The sequence below is a fragment of the Monodelphis domestica genome, chromosome 2 (assembly GCF_027887165.1).
Source record: "Monodelphis domestica isolate mMonDom1 chromosome 2, mMonDom1.pri, whole genome shotgun sequence".
NCBI lineage: Eukaryota > Metazoa > Chordata > Mammalia > Didelphimorphia > Didelphidae > Monodelphis > Monodelphis domestica.
This window is the reverse complement of record NC_077228.1, coordinates 190,633,253-190,659,876: the sequence shown is the minus strand read 5'-3', so window position 1 is coordinate 190,659,876 and position 26,624 is coordinate 190,633,253. Positions and strand designations below refer to the sequence as shown.

General features: G+C 38.0%; 1 protein-coding gene across 3 annotated transcripts in view; it reads right to left on the bottom strand.

Moving 5' to 3' along the window:
- Positions 1 to 745: 745 nt before the first annotated feature.
- The window catches only part of CA10 (carbonic anhydrase 10), a 732,369-nt gene continuing 706,490 nt past the window's right edge, over positions 746 to 26,624 (bottom strand). For all 3 annotated transcript variants that reach the window (XM_001369655.4, XM_056816569.1, XM_056816570.1), the window contains exons 8-10: positions 5,789 to 5,943; positions 4,209 to 4,383; positions 746 to 1,579 (exon numbers count right to left, since the gene is read on the bottom strand). In XM_001369655.4, the coding sequence (XP_001369692.1) occupies positions 1,557 to 1,579; positions 4,209 to 4,383; positions 5,789 to 5,943 (353 nt within the window). In that variant the 3' untranslated portion in view covers positions 746 to 1,556. The remainder of the gene's footprint in view (positions 1,580 to 4,208; positions 4,384 to 5,788; positions 5,944 to 26,624) is intronic.

Genomic DNA, 26,624 nt, shown 5'->3' with positions numbered 1-26,624 from the left:
CCTGTACTTCAGCCTATGCAGACATCATTTATCTGCTTATCTTCACATTGAGAAATTCAGGGAGAAAGGAGAGAAAGGAGAGAAAGGAAGGTAACTTTAGATTTGTCTACAGAGTTCCTCATATTGTTCCTTTCAGTAACTATACAGACAAGCTTTTTCAATATTAGCTATTAAGTAATGGACTTTAGGAATGAGCAAACAGGTTTCTCTGACTATTTAACTATAAGCCTTGCAATGGCTGTTGGACCAACAGGACCCAGAATGAACTATTTAGATGCTTCACAACTCCATAAGAAGCTCAGACACAGCCACTGAATGACTCATTAAATACATTTATTGATTTCTTGACAGTAACCACACACAGTGAGTGACCATTACAGTGTTTGATCTTGTATTTGCAGAGAAGATATACGTGCCCCTTCTCCAGGAACATATATGGTCGTGTGGGTCTTCCCAGAACATAGAGGAATAGCAGTTTCAAACAAAAGAAATCTACTTGCCTTCTTGTTCTGATGTTTAATTTTCATTAATTAGTCATAAAACCAAACTGAAGTTATCTGTATTTGACCAATACATACCTGATTGTGATTAACACAATAAAACTGTCTGCATAAATGTCCGTTAAATTGATTTGAGTTGCAGAGGAACAAGGAAAGAGATGTAGGAACAAGGACAGAAGTTTGGCTGGAGTAGCAGGCATACCCCAGGAGAAGGAAGATGAATAAGACAAAGGCAGGGTACTAAATTAACTTGTTAAACACATTTATTGAGTTGTTAACAGTAACCAAACACAATGAATGACCTTTGGAAAACAAGGAACAGAAAATGAATCAATTCTGATCTTGGCAAATCCTACTACAGATATGTGACAAAGAGGGAAAGAATTCAATTTCTCAATAGTCTGCAGTGTTATATTTACAATGCGTATCGCTTGACATTTGTCTGTTAAAACCTTTTTTTAAGTAAATAAACAGAATGATCATAATCTAGAAATTAGTTTCATCAACCACCTTCTTTATCCTGACTTGCCAGCCACCCTTAGGGAGAGGATGCTAGGGCAGCTGTCCAGGGTTACTTGATAAATAGAAAAGTCCATCTGATGCTGGAGAAGCTGTGTTTTTCTTTTTTCTTTTTTTTCATTCTCTCTCTTTTGGGAAGATTTCATATATACAAAGGCTGAAAAGTCTCACTGTGTAGTTTCATTAGTTCAGGAAAAAAGGTATCAAAATTGTAATCACATTTACTGAAGTTATTATCTTCTAAGACAGATCTCTTATGAATTACCTTTTTTATTTTTAAAAATAACTCGACTTCCCATCATGGCAGCTTTTGTGTGTCTGTTTGAATTATGTATGCGGGTGTGTGTCTATGTGTGTCTGAGTCTTTCCTGTGTCACAGGCTTGTAGCTACTGTCATGTAGGAAGGACCAGTCCAGAGAATGAATGAAGCTTGGGGCAGAGGAGAAGGGAAAGGGAAGGGAAGGGGGGCATTCTAGGTTACGTCATTTCACAGTTGTAGGATTTCACTGAGGTGGAATTCATCTGGGTCTGGTTTCTTCACTTGAGCAGCCATTCATTTACTGAAAGGAGAGGGGAAGAACAGAATGAAGTTATTGTCATTTCACCTTTCAGTTATCGTCTAATTCATGCAGGAGGAATGGGGACAACAGATACACCACCTCAATCACTACAGTGATATAGGAATACTTTGAGGATCTATGCTTGTATCTATTTAGCAGATAGTCTATCCCGAGCCATAGCTCATCTGAACCTCTGACTCTTGGCACCTCCTCAATGTTCTTAGCTGAGCTGCCTATGTGACATTGCATTTCTAGATTCTATGTATTTGCACTTGCTATCTCCCATGCCTTGAAATGCTTTCTTTCCTCACCCCTGCTTCCTTCCCCAGCTTTCTTCAAGACTCAGCTCAAATCTCACCTTCTGCAGGAGGCTTTTTCTATCCCTTCTCTATCCCCTACTGCCAATGAGATTATCCCTTTGAGATTACTTTTTATTCAAAGAATTGGAAATTGAGGGTATATCCACGAATTTGGGAATGGCTCAACCAATTGTGGTATGTGGTTGTAATAGAATATTACTGTATTATAAGAAATGAGGAGGGGATTGAGTTCAGGAAAACCTGAGAAGATTTTTATATGAACTAATACAAAGTGAAGTGAGCAGAACTAGAAGAACATTGAACAGAGTAATATCAATATTATAATGTAGATCGTCTGTGGAAAACTTAAACTATCCTGATCAATATAGTGATCTAAGACAATTCCAAAGGACTCATGATGAAAAATGTTATCCACCTCCAGAGAAGGAACTGATAAGCTCTAAGGGCCATTTGAAGCTAACTTTTCCCTTCTTTCATTTCTTCTTTCCCTCTTGCCTTCATTCCTCCCTCCCTTCCCCCCTCCTTCCCACTCTCTTCCTTCCTTCCTTCCTTCCTTCCTTCCTTCCTTCCTTCCTTCCTTCCTTCCTTCCTTCCTTCCTTCCTTCCTTCCTTCCTTCCTTCCTTCCTTCCTTCCTTTCCTCTTCTCTTCTCTTCTCTTCTCTTCTCTTCTCTTCTCTTCTCTTCTCTTCTCTTCTCTTCTCTTCTCTTCTCTTCTCTTCTCTTCTCTTCTCTTCTCTTCTCTTCTCTTCTCTTCTCTTCTCTCTCTCTCTCTCTCTCTTTCTCTCTCTCTCTCTCTGTCTCTCTCTCTCTTTCTCTCTCTCTCTCTCTGTCTCTCTCTCTCTCTCCTCCCTTCATTTCCTCCATTCCCTCCTCTCTGGCATGGCTAATATGGAAATATATTTTGCATGACTTCACTTGTATAATTACTGTCTTATCACTTGCCTTCTCAATGAGTAGGTAAGGGGTTGAGTTCCAACTCAAAATTTAGAAAAAATGTTAAAAATAAGTAAAATTTAAAAAGAGATTAGCTTCAAATTACCCTGTATATATCTTCTATACACAGAGGTGTTTGCATGTTGATTCCCCCTTTAGAATGTGAGTTTCTTGAGGCAAGGACTTTGTTTTTGTTTTTCTTTGCATTCTCAGCACAGTTCTTGACACAATTAGTGCTTAATAAATGTCTGTTGACTGACTATATGGGCATTCTCTCACAGATGTGGATCACTGGCTCTCTAGAAGTTGGCCCATACCTTTGGAAATTGCCCCAAACTTCCCTACCCTATAGTCAGACTAACTACGCTGATCCTCAGATAAGATAAATGCAATCTTTTGGTGGATCTGAACTTGGAGCCTTTCCAGTTTGGCTGTATCCAGCGCAGTTTGTATTTCTTTTGCATTATTTTTGAGGACCTAGACTCAGCTCTATGGTATAATGAGGCATCAGAAGTTTTTTGTGGACCAATTTGTTGTTATTGTTGCTCCTATTTTTTTTTTTTAACAAATCAAACCTATGATTTCATTTGTGCAGGGAACTTGCAGTGAAGAAACTCCCCCCTATCACTGTGGATTAGCATCTGCTCTAAAAGCTCAGTGTTAGAGAAATGCTTAAAGCATAGTGAACTTAAGTGTCTTGCATAGGGTCACATCTACAGTATATGCTGGAGGTGAGATTTGAGCCCAGAATTTCTCACTTCCAAGACTGACTCTCTATTTACTTCCTCTTAGATTGAAGTCCATAACATATTTATAAGATCAAGAGGAAGGCCTTCAACACATTAAGTCAAGTCCCTAAGGAGGATTTATGGAACAACATGGATAAGAAACCTATAGACTAAGAAGGGATAGATGGGTTGTAATATGTGGCTATGGTGGAGTGAGTGGCTACCTTGATGAGATCATGGAGCTGCTGAAAGACCTAATTCATATGTCATCAGGGTGGGCATCCCCTGAGGGAAGTTTGGCATTTGGTGATGCAGATAGGAGAAGAGTGGAAAATGTGTATTTTGCATTAGGAAGAATGCAGTAGGGGCTCTGAATTTCTGAGAAATCTTTCTATTGTCCTCAGGTTATTGATGATATATTTATGTCCCCTGGCTTTTCCCCTTTGTATAACCATATACTTCCGCCAAAGCTGTTCTCCATATACTAGTGCATCTTTTAAAGCCATCTTTCCCATGGATTATTCTCCAAATGGGTTAATGGTTAACAAAAACATAGGCCATTGAGGAGTTAAGTATAAAAGAAGTTTGTTGCTTAGAGCTCAGTGGGGCAGGCCAAATACTAGGGCTTTCCAGGGAGGTTATGCTCACCTCTATATTGTAGCTTCTGGGCTCTGTTATTTGGACAGTCTTTCCCTTGTAAACTAAAGTTGATGTTGGTACGGATGCAACGGTTATTGAGTGGCTGAACAGGCCGGAAGTTGTCACTCATGCTCAGAAAGATCTGAGATGGCTGATTCTGGCTGAGCAGTCGTAAGGAATGCATCTGTGAGAAAACAAGCAACTGGTAACACATAGCTTATCATTTTGCCTGACATCAGTTTGTTTAGGGAGGAAGTCTCAAGAATGCTCAGTTATGAAATACCAATCACCCACCCACTTAAACATTCAGAAGACAGAACAAGGCAAGGCAAAGAGTAGTTGGGTGAGGAGATAAGGACTAGTTAGAAAGGGAGGCTGGTGGCAAAAATCCCTTTAGATAAAGCTTTGCTTGTGATGAATTCAGTTATACTTTCTGTCCAATTATACTTCTGTACAGAGGCAACTAGGTGGTACATGTGTAAGTATTCTATGTTAGACTACCATGTTGCTGAGAGCAGTCTTTTTTTCCATTGGCTGGGTAACCGGCAATGTCTACATTTTTAAACCTTCTTTACCTTATTTACAGTTGCTCTTTCTGACATGCCCAGGGTTATAAGATTCTTTCACTAATTTCAAGTAAGATCCTACCATAGCAGAGTAGGGAGTAGAAGAAATTGAGGGTATCCTCTTTCCCCTCAGAGGCCATATTATCCAAAGAAATAGGATTGGGGCTTTAGTATGTTCTCTTTGTCCCCTATAGTTTGAGGGAGAGAGATAGAGGAGTCTCAATCTGAGATTCTAGTGCCTAGGACTCCAGGTCAGATGTGGTAGTTTGCTCAGCAGGGAAGTTTTGAGGAGAAGTGGTCCTGGATGTTATCCAACTGCAAGTCTAATCTTCTCAGAGGTTTAGGTGGCATAGGGAAGATTATGCTCCCTAGGAATGGGAAGGAAATGTTTATATATTTACATGTTCTTCTAGCTATAAGCTTTGAAATAAATCTTCCTTTATGAAAGTTAATGTAATGTAAATGGTCAAAAGGAACTGGGGTAGTCTTTACTAGGCCCATAAAATTGAGTTGAAAACAATATGGATAGGGACTCTGATTGAGAGACTGCGATACCCCCTCTCAACCTCTTTAAAGTACTAGATAACCCTGGTGGGGAGGGCCATAAATGTACCAGATTGGTCCTTACACAGTGGGCTCAGAATAAATCCATGTTACAGAATTAGAAACAGAATCATAGACTATCCCATCTAGAAGTGTCCTCAGACCTGATCTACTTCAACACTTATTTCTTGGAAGTAGATACTCAATGTCAAGGAAGAAAAATGATTTATTCAAGGTCACAAAGGCAGAGAGTGGGAGGGCTGCAGTTAGAATCCAGGTATTAATTCCTCATTCAGTGCTTTCCATATTATCATGCACTCCCTTTTAGCAGGTAGGCATTTTATTCCTGACTCAAATGATGCTCCTCTGTTCTTCTCAAGGGCAAAATGATGAAAGCATTTTAAACTCAAATCATTACAAAGGACTGGGCCAATATTTCTACCAAATTCTCTTCTTCCCAGAGGCCAGAGAGCTACTCACCTGCATCCTGGTTATGTAGACTGGTTTGTTCATTATTATCCAACTTGCTGTCTCATAACAGGGTGGGATAGTCATTGACCCATCGTAGGTAATGAAGCTAGAGGTCTCAGGATATAGTTCCTCTATATTAAGTCCCTGAAGCAAGTATGCATCATCTAGGAAAGACAACAAGAAAAATCTTCATGATGTAGTCAGGTGAGAATTATGATGATCTGAAGAGTAAATGCAATTTCAGTTCAATTCATTTTAATATACATTAATTAGTTACTATTTGAAAAGCACTTTGGCAAGTCCTAGGGAAACAAATACCCATACAAAATGGAACCTGACCTTGAGGTGCTTTCAATCTACTGGAGGGATATCATAAGAAAAGAAATAACTTTAGTATAGAATAGAAAGTGAAGGGACAGAGGTGAGCTCAGATTAAACTCTAGGAGATAGTTCCTAGCCATGTGCCCCTGGGCAAGTCACTTAACCCCATTTGTCTAACCCTTGCCTTTCTGTCTTAGAGTTGTTACTAAGACAGAAAGTAAAGATTTAAAAAATAAAGCTCTAGGAATATTTAAAGAGAGAAAGAACACTGGAAGAAATACTTTCACAGAGAAAGTGCCAACTGTGCTGAAGGGAGAGAGATTCTAAGAGTCAAAGGTAAGAAAGGATGAGTTGAAGCGTGGGATGTACCACTTGTAGAGACTGAGTGTAGATATGTTCTCATAGAGGCATACTGTAATATCATTATGGCACATCAATTTTAAGTAACAGCAAGAGGTCCAATTTTGCTGGAACAAAGAGTGTCGAAGGAGATAATTAATGTGAAATAAGTCTGGACAGGTAGATTAGAACCAGACAGCGTAGAGTCTCAGATGCCTGGATAGGAAGTTAATCTTTAATCTGAGAGATAAAATTGTCAGCAATGTTCCTCTCAGAGCTGAGGTCGAATGACGGTTCACTCTTTTGTGACCCACATCATCATACTCATAAGGATACATGAGTGTAAAGATAACCTAACTGCTCTGTATAATGACTCCCCAAAGGCTGCCCTCTTTGAATAGGCTGCCTCATAACTTCAGTCCATCCACTCATCTCATGTCATTCTTGCCTGTATTCTCCTACAAATCTTTTCCTTCATGAGGAGACCCCCTTAAGGTCCAGGGGACATTTCTCTAGTTTGTTTTATATTTAATGGTTCCAATGTAGCATTTGGTCCTATTTGTCTATTATTCTTTACTTTCTTTTCCTTTTTAAAAATTTGTTGTTCAGTCATTTTTCAGTCTTGTATGACTCTTTGTGATGCCTTTCAGGGTTTTCTTGGCAAAAATACTGGAGTAGTTAGCCATTTCCTTCTCCAACTCAGTTTATGGATGAAGAAACTAAGGGTTAAGTGACTTGCCCAGGATTATATAGCTAGTAAATGTCTGAGGCTAGATTTGAACTCAGGAAAATGAGTCTTTCTGATTTCAGGACCAGCACTCTATCCATTGTACCATCTAGCTTTCATGTTCTCCCATTTTAGAAAGTAGGTCTTTAAACTCAATCCAAGGAATGCTTTCTCAAGGAAAGGGAGATCTTTAGAAATCTCAGGCATTTGCCATATACAGACTGCTAACTATCTGTTGTTTATAAAAGTTTTGTCAACGTGGGCAGTATTAAAATTGTTCTACTTTGTTAGAGTTGATATAGGAAAGCAAACATGTTCACTGATTTTGGTGGTTCTTCAGCAGGATCAGGAAGGGTAAAAGCAACTTGATTGGTCCTACACACTGGGATAGACCTGGCCCCTGTGCAGGGAAAATATAATGAACTATTACTTAGCAGTAGAAAAACTTGTAGTACCCTTTTCTAATCTTGAATCATGTTTCTAACAACTGGGTCCTTGCCTTTTTCCCCCAGGACTTCAGAAGAGTAATAATATCTATGGGGCAACTCAGTCATAAAGGAACACATCTAATGGTGAAGCATTACTTACAGAAAAATGTATGCTAAAATGGAGAAACTTCAGGCTCAGGGACAACTTTCCTTTTGGCTAGGATGCTATATTTCTGATCTAATCAAAGCACCTGCCTTATACCCCAGTTCCAGTGATACAGTAGAAAGAATAGTGGATTTAGTATCAGAGGTACTAAATCCTGGCTCTTATACTTACTTGTATGAGAATGGGCAAGGCACATCACTCCTTTAGATCATTTCTTCATCTAGAAAGTAAAGAGGTTGTAGGATCTCTAAGGTCATTTCTAGATCCAGATCTCATATATCTATTATTGGTTTCTGCCTTTATTTTGCCTTCTGTCTGAATTCCTTCCATGTCTCATGCTCCCTAAGGTAGAGTGCCTTGTGTATCTTATATATCTCTGGTTTTCCCAGGGACTTAAAGAGAACTTAAACCTCCAAGACTGAATTGTTACTATCACACACTCAATAAAGACCTGAAACTCCCTATCAGGACTCAATAAAGGATTATTGTCAAGACCTCTATCAATAATTTCCTGCCAGACTCTTCCTGCCAGGCAATACATATCTGCTGGGCCATCTCCTGGTCCATCCACTTTAGTTTACAGATGATGAAATTGAATACCAGAGAGAAAAATGAGTAATTTGTGCCAAGGTTACACAGATAATGGTAATGCCCAGGTTTGAACTCAGATTCGCTATTCCCAGGAGTACACTACTGCTTTCTCCCCCATCTATATTCTACTTTCCTGACATACCCCACTGGATTTGTCTAATCTCTAGGTCTTGCCTATCTCTAGTCTACTCTGTCCTGTTAGATAGAAAACCATGGCTTCAAAAGCAAGCTAAACTCCTAAAGATCACAAGCTCCAACTAGGAGTGTCTATGAATCCTGTAAGAGTCACTAGCCAATATGGCAGGTGGAATAGACTGACCAAGTCAGCTGCTTCCATTGGAAAGGTGTCTTGTCAAAATGGCTTAATGAGAGGGTCAAGAAGTGAAACTAGAAGCAAGCAATAGACAAGCTAACTAACTGGGAAAGATTGTGGACTTGACTGCTGAGGTCTCTTCTGGCTCTGTCAATGAAGATATGATCTTATGATTGGAGAACATAATTCAGATTAAGTTCATGAGGAATAACACAGTGAACCCCTAAAGAGATCAAAGAATGAGGAAAATGTACAAAATAGTGATAGCATCTCTTTTTGTGGTGGCAAAGAACTGGAAATCTAGGAAATGCCAATCAAATAAAATAGGGAATGACTGAACAAATTATGGTATATAAATGCAAGGAAATCATGAAAGGTATAGTTTCAGAGAAATCTGGGATGATTTATATGAACTGATATAGAATATAATGAGCAGAACTAGGGAAGATAACTTTGGATCACCTAAGAATTCTGATCAATGAAATAACTAACCATCATTCCTGAAGACCAGTAATTAGGCATTCTATCTATTTCTTGAAAGAGGGATGATGAACTCAAGATGCAGAATAAGACATCCATTGAAGACATGAACAATGTGGAGATTTGTTTTGCTTGATTGTGCACATTGGCTACAAGGGTTTTCTTTTTGGTCAGAGGAAGTGGGAAGGTGATCAAAGAGGTGAATTTCTATGTTCAGGATATTGGATGTAAACTAGTTATTGCTTATGGTGAGGTCTCATGGCTGGCATTCTTATGGGTGTTTGATTTAGAGGAGAGATGGTGGGCATAGGAGGTTAATGAAATAGGCTAGGATATAGGGTTGAGGGTCCAGGAAGAGAGGGACAGGGGAAAATAAGTTTTCTTATAGACTGAAGATCCAAATGATGGGGATTTGAAAAATAAATAGGATTAGAGGATCATAGATTTAGAGTTTGAAGGGATCTTAGTTCACCTAATTCAACTTCATTTTACAAGTGAGGAAATAAGGACCCAAAGAGGCGAAATGATTTTGCCTGAGGTCACACATGGAGTAAGTGGCAGAGATAGGATTTGAATTGAGGTCCTGTGACTCATCCAGAAGTCATTAATAAGAGCAGGTGGAGTCTCAAGTAAAGAGAAACATGTTGAATAAATTGGTCTCCAAGTTCTAATTAGAATATCCATGTGATGGAGCCTTTGGTGATGATGCCTTCTCCCCAGAGACTCCCATTCAGATAAATGCAGTTGGGGTAGTCAGAAAGTTATGGTGGAAAGTGATTTTTGGAAGAAATTTTTTTGTTGTCCATAGCTCTCATGAATATGATTTGTCTCTAATTATCACGATTTATCTCACTTGCCAGACCTTGACATACTCTGAAAAGATGTACAAAATGGTACAACGGAAAAAAAAATACTGCTTTGGAACCTGAAGATATAGGTTCAAATCTTGTCTCTGTTACTACCTGTTTGATTTTGGGTAAATTACTCTCTCAGATTCAGTTCTTTATATGAAAAATGGCAGTATTAGTATCTACCTCTCAGGGTTCTTATGGGAATCAAATGAGGTAATATGTGAAAAAAGCTTTTAAAGTCTTAAAATGCTATACAAATGCTACTGTTATTATTACTATGGTTATTTTTTGCTTCAAGGACAGACCTATATCTATTATAACAACATGAATCTCATCTCACCCCTATCTCTTTAGTATAATAAAAATCCTTGGAGGGCAGGTATGGCAGCATTTCAATATATTAGGAAAAATTTAAGCTCAAATATACACTGAAATAAGAGCATTTTTAAATACACAGCATCATTTTGTTTTTGTTTTATTTTGCCTTTGTATCCTCACTGCAATATAACAGATACTTAATGCCTTCACTTGTTGAATTAAATGTTGCATTGGTAATTGGTCAGCAGAAAGTACATGCCTCATTGGTTACTGTCAGATTGTGTTAGATGACTATGAGGATTTTTTTCCTGGGTTCCAAGAAATCTTCCAAGGGTCCCAATATAAAGAGGATGTTTCTCAAAGAACCATAAAACCTTACCTTGATCAGGTTCTCTGAATGATGAAAGTCTAATTATATCTGATAGATAAATATCTATCTGTTTATCTATCAGATATAGAACATCTGATATATATATTCTATGTATACATGTATGTATGTATGTAGGTAGACATATAGATTATTTTATTTTATTTTTTATTTTTTAAACCCTTACCTTCTGTCTTAGAATCAATACTGTTTATTGGCTCTAAGGCAGAAGAAAGGTAAGGGCTAGACAATAGGGATTAAGTGACTTTCCCAGGGACACACAACTAGGAAGAGTCTGAGACCACATTTGAACCCAGGTCCTTCCATATCTAGATCTGGCTCTCAATCCTCAATCCGCTGAATCATCCAGCTGCTCCTTAGATAGATAGATTTTTATATATACATATACATACACATACACACATACATACATACATAGGTCACTTATTAAGCACTTATTATACCTAGTCACTGTGTTAAGCCCTGATAAAACAAATACGAGCAAGTCTCTGCCCTAAAGGAGATCATGTTTTTAATAGGGGCAAGGTAATACTCAAAGAAGAACTCAAAAAGGGGGAAAGGTAAGCATGGTTTTGAAATGGTGGCTGTACAGACCTGAAGTTCTCGAGCCAGGCAAGCTGGGTTCATTTATCAGAGCCTAGGGTGGTTCTGGGCAAAGAATCCAAAATTTTGGAGCTGGCTCTGTTAGTTCTGTAGACCAGCAGAACCTTAGCATTGGACTCTCATTAATGCTTCAATGTACACTAACCAAGCACTAAAGGTGATTCCTCTTATGTACAAGATTGGCTCTAGGGAATATTTGCTAATAAGGTCCTATAATGGCAAGACTAAGTTCATAAAGTTTGTGACCATAGTGCACACACTGTAATAGGGCTTGATGAGTTGGAAAGATCTGAGCAATGGATATGTATCTGGCATTTCAAGACTATGTTAATCACAGAGATGGATATACTGTGGCACAATTGAATGTAATGGACTTCTCTACTAGCAGCAATGCAGTGATCCAGGACAATTCTGAGGGACTTATGAGAAAGAACGCTATTCACATCCAGAGAAAGAACTGTGGGAGTAGAAACACAGAAGAAAAAGAATTGCTTGATCACATGGTTCGATGGGGTTATGATTGGGGATGTAGACTCTAAATGATCATCCTCGTGCAAACATCAATAATATGGAAATAGGTCTTGATCAACAATACATGTACAACTCAATGGGATTGTGCATCAGCTATGGGGTGGAGTTGGGAGTGGGTGGAAGAGGGGAGGGAAAGAACATGAATCATGTAATCATGGAAAAATATTCTAAGTTAATTAAGTACAATTTTTCAATAAAAAGAAAGAGTATGTTAATCATCAAAAGCTTGGTCAATGGCTGCTAATCTTTTTCATTTTAAAGCAATGGAAACTTATGAAAAAAGTTTACAGATGGGGTGAGTTGGGACCTTCACCAAGAGAAAGAGCATCCACATCTATGAAATCCTTGAATTATCAAAGTAATATCATGGAATATTAATTTATAAGATGAGTTTTTTAACACGAACCTAATGATATCTAACCAAAAGGGATTAAATTACAGCTGAGCCAGAGAATTCAAATGAGGACATGCCTGTATGCTTGAGTGGAATCTTAGTGGGGAATGTGTGTGGGTGGAGATATAGAAGTTGGCTAAAGAAAATATCATGCTAGACTGTACTTCGAGAATAATAATAGAACATCTATCATGGTGTCAGGATCCAGGACATGCATCTGGATCAGAAGTGGTGAGCCAGCATTCATCATATGGTGATATTTTGTGCAGCCTCTGGGTCTGCCTGGTAACTATGACAACATGGAAGGGATGCCCTTGCAGAAACTACTTGGGAGTCCAAGTGAAGACAGAAGTTATGAATGTCTGCTTGCCACCTTCTCTTCATCAAGTCTTGGTTAACTCCCCCTCAGTATGGTAGTAATGATTCTGTGTACATATGTAAGGTTGTGCGTGTGTATAAAGGAAACTTTTTGTAAATTTTGTTCATCAGGATTCAGTGTCCAATTTCCTCCCTATTAATTTCATATTGCAAAATTTAGCAGTGTGGCCAACCACCAGAACCAATGAAACAGTGCTGCTAATATGGTTACCTATAAAAATAATAGGCAATGAATTGAGTATTGATTATAAACTGATTTAATGCTCTGCTTATTGTGCTTACAAAGTATCTTCAGTTTATATAATTGAAGTAAAGGTAATAAGTGTACTCTTCAGGGCCAGATGTAAGGACTTTAAGGAGACTCTTGTTATATAAAAATAAACTATTTATTGAGCATATAAGGATAAAAAATCTTTCTAACTCTAAGGGATTCTAATTCTACCCAAATAAAACTCTTGTTTCCACAGGCTACACTGATCCTTCCTAATTTGACTAACCCAAATTTTCACTATTCTACAATAAACTAAACACTATTATCTTTATAATTCTTAATTTTGTCTCCAAATTATAAAAATAACAAAGGCTAGCTGGCTGAGCCTCAGCAAGAACCAAGTTAGGACTCTGAGCCCTAGCAGATTCAGAATCCAAACCAAAGACCAAGTCTTTCTTTGGTCTTCTCAGGTATAAAACAATTTATGAAACAATAGGCAGATACTGGTGTTTCCCAAGTTGGAAAAGGAAAATCACTTAGCTGCTTCAGGTTTTTCCTTTCTTTCCTTTTACCTCAGAAAGTGAGGAGAGAGAGAAAAGAAGATGTCACTTGCTCCCCAAACTCTGAGAGAGCCATTCTGCCACTACCAGAGACTAATTGCCAGAGAAAAACCATTACCTCTCCTCCACACTGTCAATATTTGAAACTGACACTGTCTCAACTCTGTTCCAAACTCTAATTCTTTCTCAAGTCAGCTTCTCTACTTCTTATCTCTAAATGAAGATAACAAGATTTAATTTCTAATATAATCCTTATATTTTGTAGAGAGTATTGATTTGGGAGTTCAAAGATCTGAGTTAAAGTCCTGAGTTGAAGTGTCATTTACTACTTGTGGTTTTGAGCAAGTTATTTAAGCTCTCCATTCTTCAGTTTCCTCATCTATAAAATTTTAGGTGGTTGGGTTAGTTTATAATAATAGTTAACATTCATTTAGTACTTTACAAATATTACCTCAATGGACCCTCACAACAACTCTAGGAGATATATGTTCTTATTTAATGGTGTCAAGCAAATAGATATGGTGACACAACCATTCTGAGGGATGCATATTGGCTTGTAAAGCTATATTTTAACACTATCCATGTTCTGTTGTATTTTATTTTGTTAAATATTTCCCAACTACATTTTGATCTGATTCCTGAATATTTAAGGCGTCTGTTTTTATTATGCCCTTTAAGAGATGAGGAAACTTAGGTGACAGAGGCTGAGGGAGTGGTTTGTTCAGGGTCATACAGGTAGTAGGTAACTGAGGTCAGATTTGAATTCATATCTTCCTAGCTCTAATGCTCTATCACCTACACCACTAAACTGCCTCTGCACAGTTGAACTTCAGTTGAATGTAAGGTCTCTTCTAGCTTTAGGATTATTGTTGCTCAGTCATTTTCAGTCATGTCTGACTCTTTTTGACACCATTTGTGGTTTTCTTGGTGAAGATATTAGAGTGGTTTGTCATTTCCTTCTCCAGCTCATTTTGAGGAATCTGAGGCAAACAGGGTTAAGTGATTTGCCCAGGGTCACACAGCTTTGTAAGTATCTGAGGCCTGATTTGAACTAGGGTCTTCCTGACTCTAGGTTTAGCTCTCTATACACTGCACAACCTAGATGCCTATGCTCTATTTCAGATCCAGTCCAGAAGAACTCCAAGCTATGGGAATCTCTTCCATTGCCTGGATCTTTAAATATAGCTTCAAACAATTTTCCAGGGTTCCACAAGAATAAAATATCTGTCTTGCCCTTGTCTTATAATTCTGTAACAAGAGCTCATATTAATATTATACTTTATAGATCAAAAATTACTTTCTCTAAAAGAATCTTTGAGGTAGCTGCCCATTAACATAATATTATTGATATTTGTATAATTATGGTAATAATTATAAGAACTATTATTTCCACTTTACAGAGGAGGAAATAGCCTCTGAAATTTGAATTTACTTGTTCATGGTGATACTATTAAAAGCAACAAACCCAGGAAGATCTTCCAGGCCTGTCTCATGTATGTAGAATCTTTGGTCCCTAGCCTGTTTGTTCCAGCTTTGTGGTTCCCTGTGAGCTAAAGATTGGTTAGAGAAGAAATCTCTCGTAAAATGACCCTACCCAAAATATTTGTTAAGCCTAAGACTATTTTTCTTTTCTTTTTGTAAATTCCCTTCTGCTCTGGGCTGGACCTGACCCAGACTAGCCTCCTGTTTTTATATTCAAAATTGGCATTTTAGATTTCTGGTATTTTAGATTCAAAATTAGAAGCAAACAAGACATTTATAAGTCATTCAAGAGTAATGAAAGATATTTACTTAGCCATAGTAAGATGGTAGTCAACAAGTATAGGCACTGAAGACATCTTTGATTAATTCAACTGAGTCAATCTCTCTTGTCTGAGTTACTTATTTTGGTCTACTACCAAGCATCAGAATGCTCTTCCCACCTCCTAAAACAGATACATGGTAAAGGGGACAGAGTATTGGACTTGGAGGCCAGACAGACCAGAGTCTAAATCCACCCACAGATATGTATTAGCTGTATGAATGCCAGCAAGTCACTTAACCTTTGGCTTCCTCAGTTTCCTCAGCTGTAAAATGGGGATAATAATAGCCCATGTCTCCCAAAGCTGCTATGAAGATCAACTGACATAATATTTATAAAGTGTTTTATATTCAGGAAGCCCTATATAGAATCTAGCCATTGTTATTCTATTTAGGGGATGAGGAGGTGATATGAGCAGAGTCCCAAGCCAAGTCTAGATAAAAGTATCAATATCTTTTATGAAATAACTAGCCTAACTGGCATGAGGGATATGGTAGAGAGTAATTCTTTTGCTGTTTCAATCCTGTTACTTTCCTCCAAAGGTAATCACAGGGGAAAACCAGGTTAAGCTTCCTCTCTTTCCTTGGCACACTTTACTGAATGTTGCTGGTTCAGGGGCTGGTTGCACCATTGCTAATATATCCATATGTGTGTGATATGAGTGAATGCTACAGCTTGGACAATGCCTTGGAATAAAGATAAAATGTGGCTTTAGTGTACTGAAGAATGTGAGAGATCATGTTTATTTTTTCTCTTTCATCAACTTTTTATGTATAGTGTACATACCTGTTGTACAGCTACAGGGATGGTGGCACTAGTACAACATCTGGTTGTTCATTGCCAGCATGGATTGGTTGAATTGTAGTCATGAATCAAACAAAAGAGACACGAGTTGGAAAGAGAAAGGAGGGACAGAGGGAAATGGCAGCTGAGACAAGCCATATCTGTCCCCTTCCTTTTGCTAATGGTAGGTTTGCAACAATCCATGGGCATTAAACTCTGGAGTATTTGAATAGTACCTATTTTCAGCTTGGAGGTAATAGGATGCATGAAATCAGACTCTGGAGCACAATTCCTGAGACTTGGGAGATGTATTGTCCTGATGTCCTGTTTGACCATTCAGCCATAACCATGACAGCCACAGAAAGCTTCTGTAACACTCCTCAATCCCAATGTCTACCATCTGTGCTGAGTAAGTATCCTATGTACCATTTTACTGGGAGATCTATTACAAGATACTGTACTTCTGGGTTGGGTGGGAGAATTATGAAGGAGGAACTGGACTCCAAACTGAGAAGGAGATTTTTCCTAGGAGGGTTGGAGTGAGGGAAGTGTTGCAATGGCTTTTTTTTCATGATATAAGTGGTTAAAATGTTCTTGATTCTTACTGAACTTTTATTCAATCTAATTAAACTGTTCTTTAACCATGACCTTGAGGTGAATGACTGAAACAAAACTGGAACTGAAAAGACTAGGAGAAGCTTGCATGTGGGAGTGGAGCTGATGAATGGCACAAGTGACTCACACCTCTAAAAAAATAGTCTGAGCTGTGACAGTGAGGGGTGAAGTACTGGCTGATTGACAGCCAACTGACTCATGGATGACAGGGTCAGACTGTTATAGTACTTAGAGAAAATTTCAAGAGGGCACCATGTTGTTGATTTTGAATCAGAAGACCTATATATATATATACATACATACACACACACACGCACACACATGCACACACACACACACACATATATATAAAACTTAGAGTAAATTATTTTTCTCAAAGCCTTAATTTACCCATCTGAAAAATGAAGAGGTTAGATTTAGTGCTACCTAGGATTCTTTTCAGCTCTAATTCTTAAGCATTATATGTTGATAAAAAGTCAAATCTAGGCATAAGCTGACCTCTAAGAGAGAGTAATATTCTTATTGTTCAGTCATTCAGTTGTGGCCAAGTCTTTGTGACCCCATGAACCATAGCACACCAGGCCCTTCTGTCCTCTTCTATTTTTTGGAGTCTGTCCAAGTTGATATTCATTGTTTCCATGACATTATCTATCCATCTCATTTTTTGCCATCCCTTTTACCATTAATCTTTCCCAACTTCAGGGTCTTTTCCAATGTGCCCTTTTCATTATGTGGCCAAAGTTGTTTTTTTTAAACCCTTACCTTCCATCTTGGAAGATGTGGTAAGGGCTAGGCAATGGGGGATAAGTGACTTGCATAAAGTTGTACAATTAGGAAATGTCTGAGGCCAGATTTGTGTGGCTATAGTTTTAAGCTTCATCTTCAGTACTTGATATTTCAATGAATAGTTTCAATTAGTTTCTTTAAATATTGACTGATTGGATCTCCTTTATGTCCAAGGGACTCTCAGAAGTCTTAAGGAAGCATATTTGTCCTTTATAAAACTCCAAAATGCTGGACAAATAAAGATTGATTTTATTTGGAGGGAGAATGAAATAGATCTTATTTTTATTTTAAATGAAATAAGCAAAATTCTATTTCTCATCTTGTACAGAAACATTCTCTTTTTCAGCGAGCTTTGTTCCAGAAGAAAATGTACTCAGCAGGTTTCTTGAATTCTCAGAGTGAATGACCCAAGTCACTTTAATGCTTTGCTGATGACTTGCTTCCCAAGACTCAATTCAGTGAAAAATGTTAAGCAGGTCAGTTTCTGTAGACCAACTAAGTGTCATAAGAAATAGAGCTGGAGAGGACCTCACATTATATTATACAATCATCTCATTTTATAGAGGTGGAAGATGAGGTCCACACAGGGGAATGTTTTACCTAAAGTCACACAAGTTAGGAGTAACTGAGCTAGGATTTGAGCCCTGGTCATGTTGTGCCTGGTGAGGGAATATGAGAACAATTTAAAAAAATAGGGTATACTGAAGATGACAAGAGAACCAAACCAGAGTGTATGGAGGTGATGATAACTGACAACAGACAGAAGGCAGATACTTGATGCTTAATTTGCTTCTGCTTTCTCTGCCAAAGAGAATGATCTTTGGATTGGAAAGGTCAGAATTTGAATAGCTAATTGGGAATTGATGCCCAAGGTAAGTGAGAAGATAGCAAGAGAGCATCTGACTGCTGTGACAAATCCAGTCCCTTGGTTGGGAGGAAATATATCCTCAGATAATGAAAGAATTGATAGATGTGAGTGCTGAGCCACTGTCAATGATATTTAAAAGAGCGGAGAATAGGGAAAATACCACAGTGCTAGAACAGGGCAAATGTTTTCCTGATTTTCAAAAAAAGGAAGAGAATCAAATCTAAATATTATAGGATAATGAGGTTGACTGGCAAAATTCTAAAATGTATTCTTAAAGAGAGGGTTATTGAATACATATAAAAGAAAGAGGTGATCATAAAAAGTATAGTTTCATCAAAAAGAGATTTTGCCATATTAACCTTGTTCTCTTGTTTGACATGGGTACTGAATGCTACAACTCTAGTTCATTTAGGTTTTAGACAAGCATATGATGAAGAATCTCCTAGTATTCTTATGGAAAAGAAAGGTGTAGTCCAAGTAATAGTATAATCAGATGTATTCAGAGTTAGTTGAATGAGTGAACTCAGAGTAGTCATTAATGGTTCATTGTCAACTTGGAAGGAGTTCTCTTTGTGGAGTGTACCAGAGAGCTGTGCTTGTCCCTGTGCTGTTTAATACATTTAAAAAAATAAATGGCTTGGATAGATATGTAGATGGAAATTTGCTGATGACACAAAGCTGAGAGGGATAGCTAACACAGGGGATGGCAATTAGGATCCAAAGATCTCTTAACTACATAGAACATTATTGGACCTTATCTACTGAGATGATGCTTTATAGGAAAAAAAGGTAAAGTTAAGGTTAAAAAAAACCTTTACAAATTCAAACATAATGAAGGTATCAATGATTATTTGAAAAAGAGAGAGGGTTTTTTTTGTGGTCTGCAAACTCAGTATGACTTAGTAGTGTGATGTGGTTGGCAAAAATGCTATGATCTGGAGCAGCCTTAAGAGAGATAGTTTTGAGGAATGAGGTGATATTCTCTCTATGACTTGTTTGCTAAGTGGAGGGAGGTGATGGACAAAGGAAACACTGTTTTGGAATATAAAATTTTATTTTAAAATCTTACCAAGAAGAATGATAGATGATTACAAGCAGGAATGCCCCTTAAAGTAGAGAATAAGCCAGTAATACCAGTTTAAAGAATGTTTGGCAATAGATCCAGCTAAATTAAGTCATTTTAACCCAAGAGAAATGGAAGGACAGCTATAAATAGAAGAAAACTAGAAAAGATCTGTAACTATAACTATAATAAACTGTTTTCACCACCAATGGCAATGGAAATATCATTCTTGGGCCTTAGGTGCCACAGTCCTACACTTGCTTACAAGTGTAAACATGGCAAAATAACAAAATTATGGAAAGCAACTAGATTGGACTAAGTCTGGATAGAGAAGATTTATGCTAGAGAAGATACAATTGTGAAAGTGCTTTAAAATTTATATGTGTGATTTGGGAAGATAATTGAGGCATGGACAAATACTAAAATTTGTCATTTATAATAGCAAAAATAAAATGACCAAGAAAATGCCAATAACTTATACTCTCCCACCAATATAAAATCATTATTTGAGCATCTATACTAGGAGAGAAATGAAACTATTAGAAAGGTATAGGGTAGGATTTTGCAAGTGGTATTCAATCACTTCTTTACCATTTTTAATGAATTGCAATATGTAGTGAATATAGATTCCCAGTATGCTTGTTGTTTGTTAATTCCAAAAAAGTATTTAATTCAGTGGAGAAAAATGCTAACTCTTTTATTCTTTTCTAACAAGTAATCTCCCAACCACATATCAAAATTATTCAAGAAAGCTAGAAAGACATAGTTGTTGCTGAGTCATTTTCAGTTGTGTCTGATTCTCCGTCACTCCATTTGGAGTTTTCTTGGCAAAGATACTGGAGAGGTTTGCCATGTCCTTCTCTAGCCCACTTTATAGATGAGGAAACTGGAGGACAAAAAGGTTAAGTAAATTGCCCGGAGAATAAGTGTGTGAATACAGATTTGTACCCAGGAAGATGTCTTCCTGCTTCCAGACCCATCACCTGATCTACCTTACCACCCAGTTGCCCACAACTCTAGGAATAATCCCATTCTATGACTCTATGATCATCAATTTCAGGCGATATAGGAGCAGAATAGGGAGATGCATGTTTACCAGAAGTGACTGCCCCAGTGGTGGGAGAGACCCAGCACTGAGTCTGTGTGGTATGTGTGGTATGTGTGGTATGGTGAGGTCCAACAGATGCTCCTCCTTTGGGATGAAAGTTGTACTGATTGCACTGAGACTTAGAATATTGGAATTTTGTAACCTTTCTAAAGAGTTTGGCTCAGCCAACCACACAGGAAAGACCAAGCAGTTGAAGAATGTATAATTCTCAGATTATGACATGCATTTGGATGTGCAACTGACAGAAACAATCCATCAATATATAGGACAGACAATGAGTTGGGCCTAGAATTGAATAGGAGGAAAAATCAGGCTAAATTGCCTTCCAGTAACTGAAAAGCCCCTTCAATATCTCTATACTTTCCAAGGAAACAAAGACCCATCAACTAATTGTACCAGTGTTGCTGCATTGTAGCAAGACAAAGAATATAATGCAACTTGTTTTCTTCCTCCTATGCAACTCTGAGTTCAAAAATAATAAGACCTAACATTTCTATAACACTGTTTTTAAAAACCCTTATCTTCTGTCTTAGAATCAATACTAAGTATACATTCTAAGGCAAAAGAGAAGTAAGAGCTAGTGGAGGTTAAGTGATTTGTCCAAGGTCATATAGCTATGAAGTATCTGAGACCGGATTTTTTTTTTTAATACTTACTTTCTATCTTAGACTCAATAATGTACATTGATTCTAAGACAGAAGAGAGGTTAGGGCTAGGCAATGGAGGATAAATGACTTGCCTAGGGTCATACAGCTAGGAAATATCTGGGACCAGATTTGCATCTAGGACTGGTTCTCAACCCATTGAATCACCTAGCTTCCCCCAGCAGGAATTCCTTTTAAGGTGTGGGTTCAATCAGATGGTCTTTGAGATCCTTTCCAACCTTGACATTTGGTGAGCCTTCAAATCTAAGTTTTCCATCAGAGAAGGCAGAGACTTTCCCCCCCCCCTTACTTATATTTGTATCCTCAGCACTTAATGCAGTGCCTGAAATATAGTAAGCAATTAATAAATTCTTATTGTTTTCCCATAACCTGTCTTAAACTGCTCTGGAATGCATTTCTTCTTCCCTTCCACCTCAGTGAGTCCCTCTTTCTTCAAGATGTAGGTGAAGTACCCCCTTCTGAATGAAGTTCTTCTCACCCCACTGGAATGTGGTACCCACAAAAGGTCTGTAATTTACAAGGGAAGCTTTGTCCCTTGCAAAGGAAAGGAAAGTGGGTTCTCCAAACATGGGAAGTTCAGCCTTTCCTCTTGTGCTGCTCCCATCTCTTAGGTAAGCAATGTGAGTAACACAGGTAAATAGACGAACACACCAGCTGCCTTCGTGAAAAGGTTTTCATGACCATATTAAATATCTCTAGAACCATCCTTTTTTTATGCTCCAGATACAAGCACCACGTTATTCCAACTATGCAGCCTTGTTAACGTGAGGTCAGGCCTGGATGAACCAAGCTGATTTTGGCTCTTGTAATTGTCTGTCTAAGTTTTCATTGTGTCATTTGGGGGGTTTAATGAGGCTTGAACTTAAGCTGTTTTAGGTCCAAAGTTTAACACATTGAATAAGAAGGGGAAGCATTCTGCATAATTTTATTAAAAGGTCAATGTGATTTGTTTAACTGAGCTTGCATTAGATGCACATCGGTTACTCTAGCATGGGACTAATCTTTTATTTCATTTTGTTTGGGCAACAGGAGGAAGAATGAAGGACATAGGAAATGTTTTTTTTTTTTTTGGAGCAAAGAGAATAAAGGATTTTTCCTGCGATATTAAATACCCATAAGACTTGAAGCTTTGGGGAGCAGGAATGTGTGGAGGAAATTTTGTTGGGAGGAGTGGAGGAAAGGGCATGTTCTTGAAGATAGCCCATTGTTTTTCTCTATGGAGTGTTAGTGGTAAGTTTGGTGAAGGTAGCTTTATGCTGAGATTCCTCAAGGATGGTACCTCTCGAGTTCAGTCTGGGGAGGGGTATTTACTTTAAAATTTCCATGGAAGAACTTCCATTTCATAAATGGGAATGCTCTTTCTGGCTATGAAAATTACAGTTCATGCTTCTTTTCTTATCCTGTGAGACCCTCGTCTGTGTTAATGAATCATGGATGGTGTCTTCCCATCAATCATGGCTCAACAGGAAGGACACTGGATTTGCAGCTGGATTCAAGGCCCAGACCTTCCATTTGTCCTCAGGTAAGTTACTTAATGTCTCTGTACCTGAGATTCTTCATATTTAAAATTAAGGGATTGGACTGGATGATCTTTAAGGTCCTTTTCAACTCTCCTTAGAAGTTTCATTCCCCATCTGAATGTATGCTTCTTGAGGGCAAGAACTGTTTTTGCTAGTCTTTATAGTTCTAGTGCTTAGGAATCATTATCTATTGACTATCAGACACATTCTCCTATAGACCGCTAGGTAGCACAGTGGATAGAGCACCAAACCTAGAACCAGAAAGATCTGAGTTCAAATTTGACTTGAGGAAATTAAAATTATTTTGTATAATTTAATAATTGATTCTATTCCAGAACTGATCCTATTCTTTATTACTGTTTCATTTTGTCATACCACTTTTACATTCTTGGGTTAAACTTAGGAATGCATTGTCCCCTCTAAGTTAGTTTAGAGCTATGGTTGAAAGGAAAAGTTGTTATCATTCATGCTGTTAGCTCCTGGGTTATCTGTTTAACCTGATGTCATACTCCAGAAGACATGTCTGTCCTTGTGCAATTAGGGGAGGTTTGATCTCCCCCAAAGGACTAACAGACCTGGTGGTTCTGATCTCCTTGCCAATGTTGCAAGAGGCATATGAGTTCCATAAAGCAATTAACATTCCTTCATTGTCCAAGAGGGGTGTGATTAGCCACACCTGAATGCCAACGCACTTTTCTCAGTTTAGCCAATTGTAATGTTCTCCAAATACCCAGACCCCTTCCTTTCCTGAATGTCAATAAAGAGGGTATCCCCAACCCTCTTCTCAATGGAGTTGCTGGACTTAATTAATGAGCTGGCCAGTCTGATCTGTTATAAGTGTCACATTTTTTTTCTCTAAATTCTTTTTTAGCAACAACTCTAAGACAGAAGAGAGGCAAGAGTTAAGCAAATGGGGTTAAATGACTTGTTCAGGGCCACATAGCTAAGAAATGAGGCCAGATTTGAACTCTTCTCCACTACAGTATGGTGCTTTATCTACTGTGCCACCTAGCTGTTCCTTTTAATGAGCTGATTTTGCTAAGGAGATGCACCTCAGTTTACCTTTATTACATTTATTCTTGACACCTTGGGCAAGTTACTTAATTTCTGTATTCCTCAGTTTTTTCATTGTTAAATGATGGTAAAATGAGCACTTCTGTCCCAAGGTTATTTTGAGGAATAGGTGTTTTGGGGGCACATTTTTATTTTTGTTGCTAATGTGAATCAATTCATTTCGATCTTGTCTGTTTCTTTGTGATACCATATGGGGTTTTCTTGACAAAGATATTAGAGAGGTTTGCCATTTCCTTCTCTAGCTCATTTTACAGATGAGGAAAATGAGGCAAATGGGGTTAGGTGACTTGCCCAAGGTCACACAGCTAGGAAGTCTCTGAGACCAGATTAGAAATCATGAAGAAAATGAGGAATTTGAACTTTAATGTCCTTTCCTTTCAACTGCTAATATTCCTTTTCTCTCCCATTCCTAAGAGGCTTTTTTAAATTCTGAGAAGACAAGCTCCTCATTGTTAATTGTTTATTATTGCTAGCATATTCGTTTGCAGACAAATTAATGATGGTTGGCTCATTAAAAAAAAAACTAACTAAGATATGTATACTCTTCATATTACACTGTGGCCTGTTGTCTAATCAATGTGTGAAGTACATTTATTCTTGGTTCAGAGGACTTGGTACATAATTTCCCCTGATTATAGAGGTCTATCATTACTGTAGTTTTGCTTTTATGACACACTGTTAGTCACATCTATTATTTGTTTGAGACTGAGTTCTTGGTCACATGCATCATCTCCAATTATAATATTGTTCCTGCAGGAAAACTAGATCTATTTGACAAAAGATTTCCAGGAACAATTTGTAGCAAATAATAATTTATATTTAGGTGGTGTTTTATGTTCTATAAAGTGATTTCCTTACAACTTGTGAGGCAGAGTAGCACAATAGTAACAAAAATGGGGATAATTATCCTATTAGAGTACTAGTCAGTGGGGAGTAGGGGCTAGAGAGTTGGCCTCTGAGTCAGGAGGAAATGGGGATAGGACTCTTATCTGTGATTTCCTTTGTATAGAAACTCTCTCTATCATAGCAGATTGGTACTGTCTCTGTAACTTTAAGCTGTTTAGCATTGCTTAGAGTATTGAGAAGTAAAACTTATCCAGGGGTTTAGAGGTGGTCTTTAAATCCAAGTTTTCTTAATGAGTGGCAGAAAGTTGGTAGAGTCAACCAATTACCTGATTCCATATAAAATGACAATATGTTATGTCTGATCCCTTGACCAGCTGAGAACATATGTCATTGAATTGGTCAATTGTGGTCTTTAAAATAAGTGTTAAAATTTAAATTTAATCAGATTAATTGATTTAACTTAAATATTCTTTGCAAGCCATTACATTAATTGGAAGTGATGTTGTCCAAAAGGGATGTCTTGATAAAAAACAAAACAAAACAAAACAAAACTCAGTGACGGGTCTTCTATAAAGTAGCAAGCCAATTTAGGAACCCTTGAGCTTCTAGTATTAGGCAGCAGAGAAGAGAGAGAGTCAGGCTTCTAAAATTTTGTTTGGAAAGGAGATCTAGCCTTGGCATTGACCTTGATGTTTCTCCCCCTTTCCAACTTACCATACACCCCTAGACCAAAGGATGATTGTGAATTTTGGAAGGTTGGAGTATTTGGACTTTTCATCAGCATCTTACTAGTGTTCTTGAATTGTCACAGAAAAATTATACAATAGTGTATGCATTGCCAAGAGTTGAGGAAAGACTTGGGTATGTTTGATGGCTTATTTGAAGCTCTATAGGAGTCCAGCATAAACTCTACCCAAGAGAGATATCGGAATGATCCCAGCAATAGACCTTCTAGGAACTGTGACAGCCCCTGCCTCCATTCTTTACCACATATGCTCAAAGATTGATGCCATTTCCCCTGAGATACAATATGTACTAATGGTAGAGTATGTCCCAGATTCTGGTTATTGTGTTGTTCATTGTGTTGAACTCCTCATGCAAAAATACTGGAGTGGTTTCCATTTTCTTCTCCAGCTTATTCACAGATTAGAAAACTGAGTCTAAGAGACTCCTCCAAGATTATATAGCAAGTATCAGAGGAAGGATTTGAATCCTGACATTCCCAGGTCTAGCCTTCTATTCACCATGCTCCATTGCTCTCAGTGATTGACTAACTGTATGAAGATGAGATCTTCTAAAAGCAATGGTTTTCTAACTCATGAGCTTTAATCTTAAAGCATCTCAGAGCCAGAAGATGCAGTCAGTCCTCTAGTCCACCCACTTCTCTTTCTAGACAAAGAAGTCAAGGTCTAAATAGGTGAATCTAGAACCTGGTTCTCATCATTTTTAGCTCAGGGACTGTCCTGCTTTATGAAGTAGTTCATTCAAGGAGGTCAGGTCAATAGGGAAAGTTAGAGGAATAGCAGTAATTAAAGAATGATAATAATTTTTGATCAATGCAAAAGTGGTTGGGAATTCCCATACATACCATGAAATTCTAAATTGCAATACTATTAAATGCCAAAGGATAGATTAATTACTTTTTCTCTCAATGAGACACTGAATGTAAGAAGAAAAGAATACAAACCCTGAACCCACAAATCAACTTCAATGAATCCATCTTATTTGTGTTTCAATTTAGCTTAGACTGTAAGCCATTTTGTGTCTGGTTTTACATTCACATTCTCTCTCTCTCTCTCTCTCTCTCTCTCTCTCTCTCTCTCTCTCTCTCTCTCTCTCTCTCTCTCTTTCTCTTCTCTGCTGCTCTGGAAGCATACAGATTTCTAGTTAACAGCTAGAGCAGGGAAGAGGTCTCATCTAGGTGAGTTGAGCCTGGGCCTCTGGCTTTAGTAACTTCTGTGAGCATAGAGCACAGAATACTTATATTAAGAGAACATGTGTAGGTCTGGAGGCAACCTTGTAGGTGCCAAAGGCCCAGACATCTGTAGGTCCTATGCTTGGAATAGATTGATGGGAGGGAGTATTTCTGCATTGGAGCCACTGACAGAAAGAAGGGC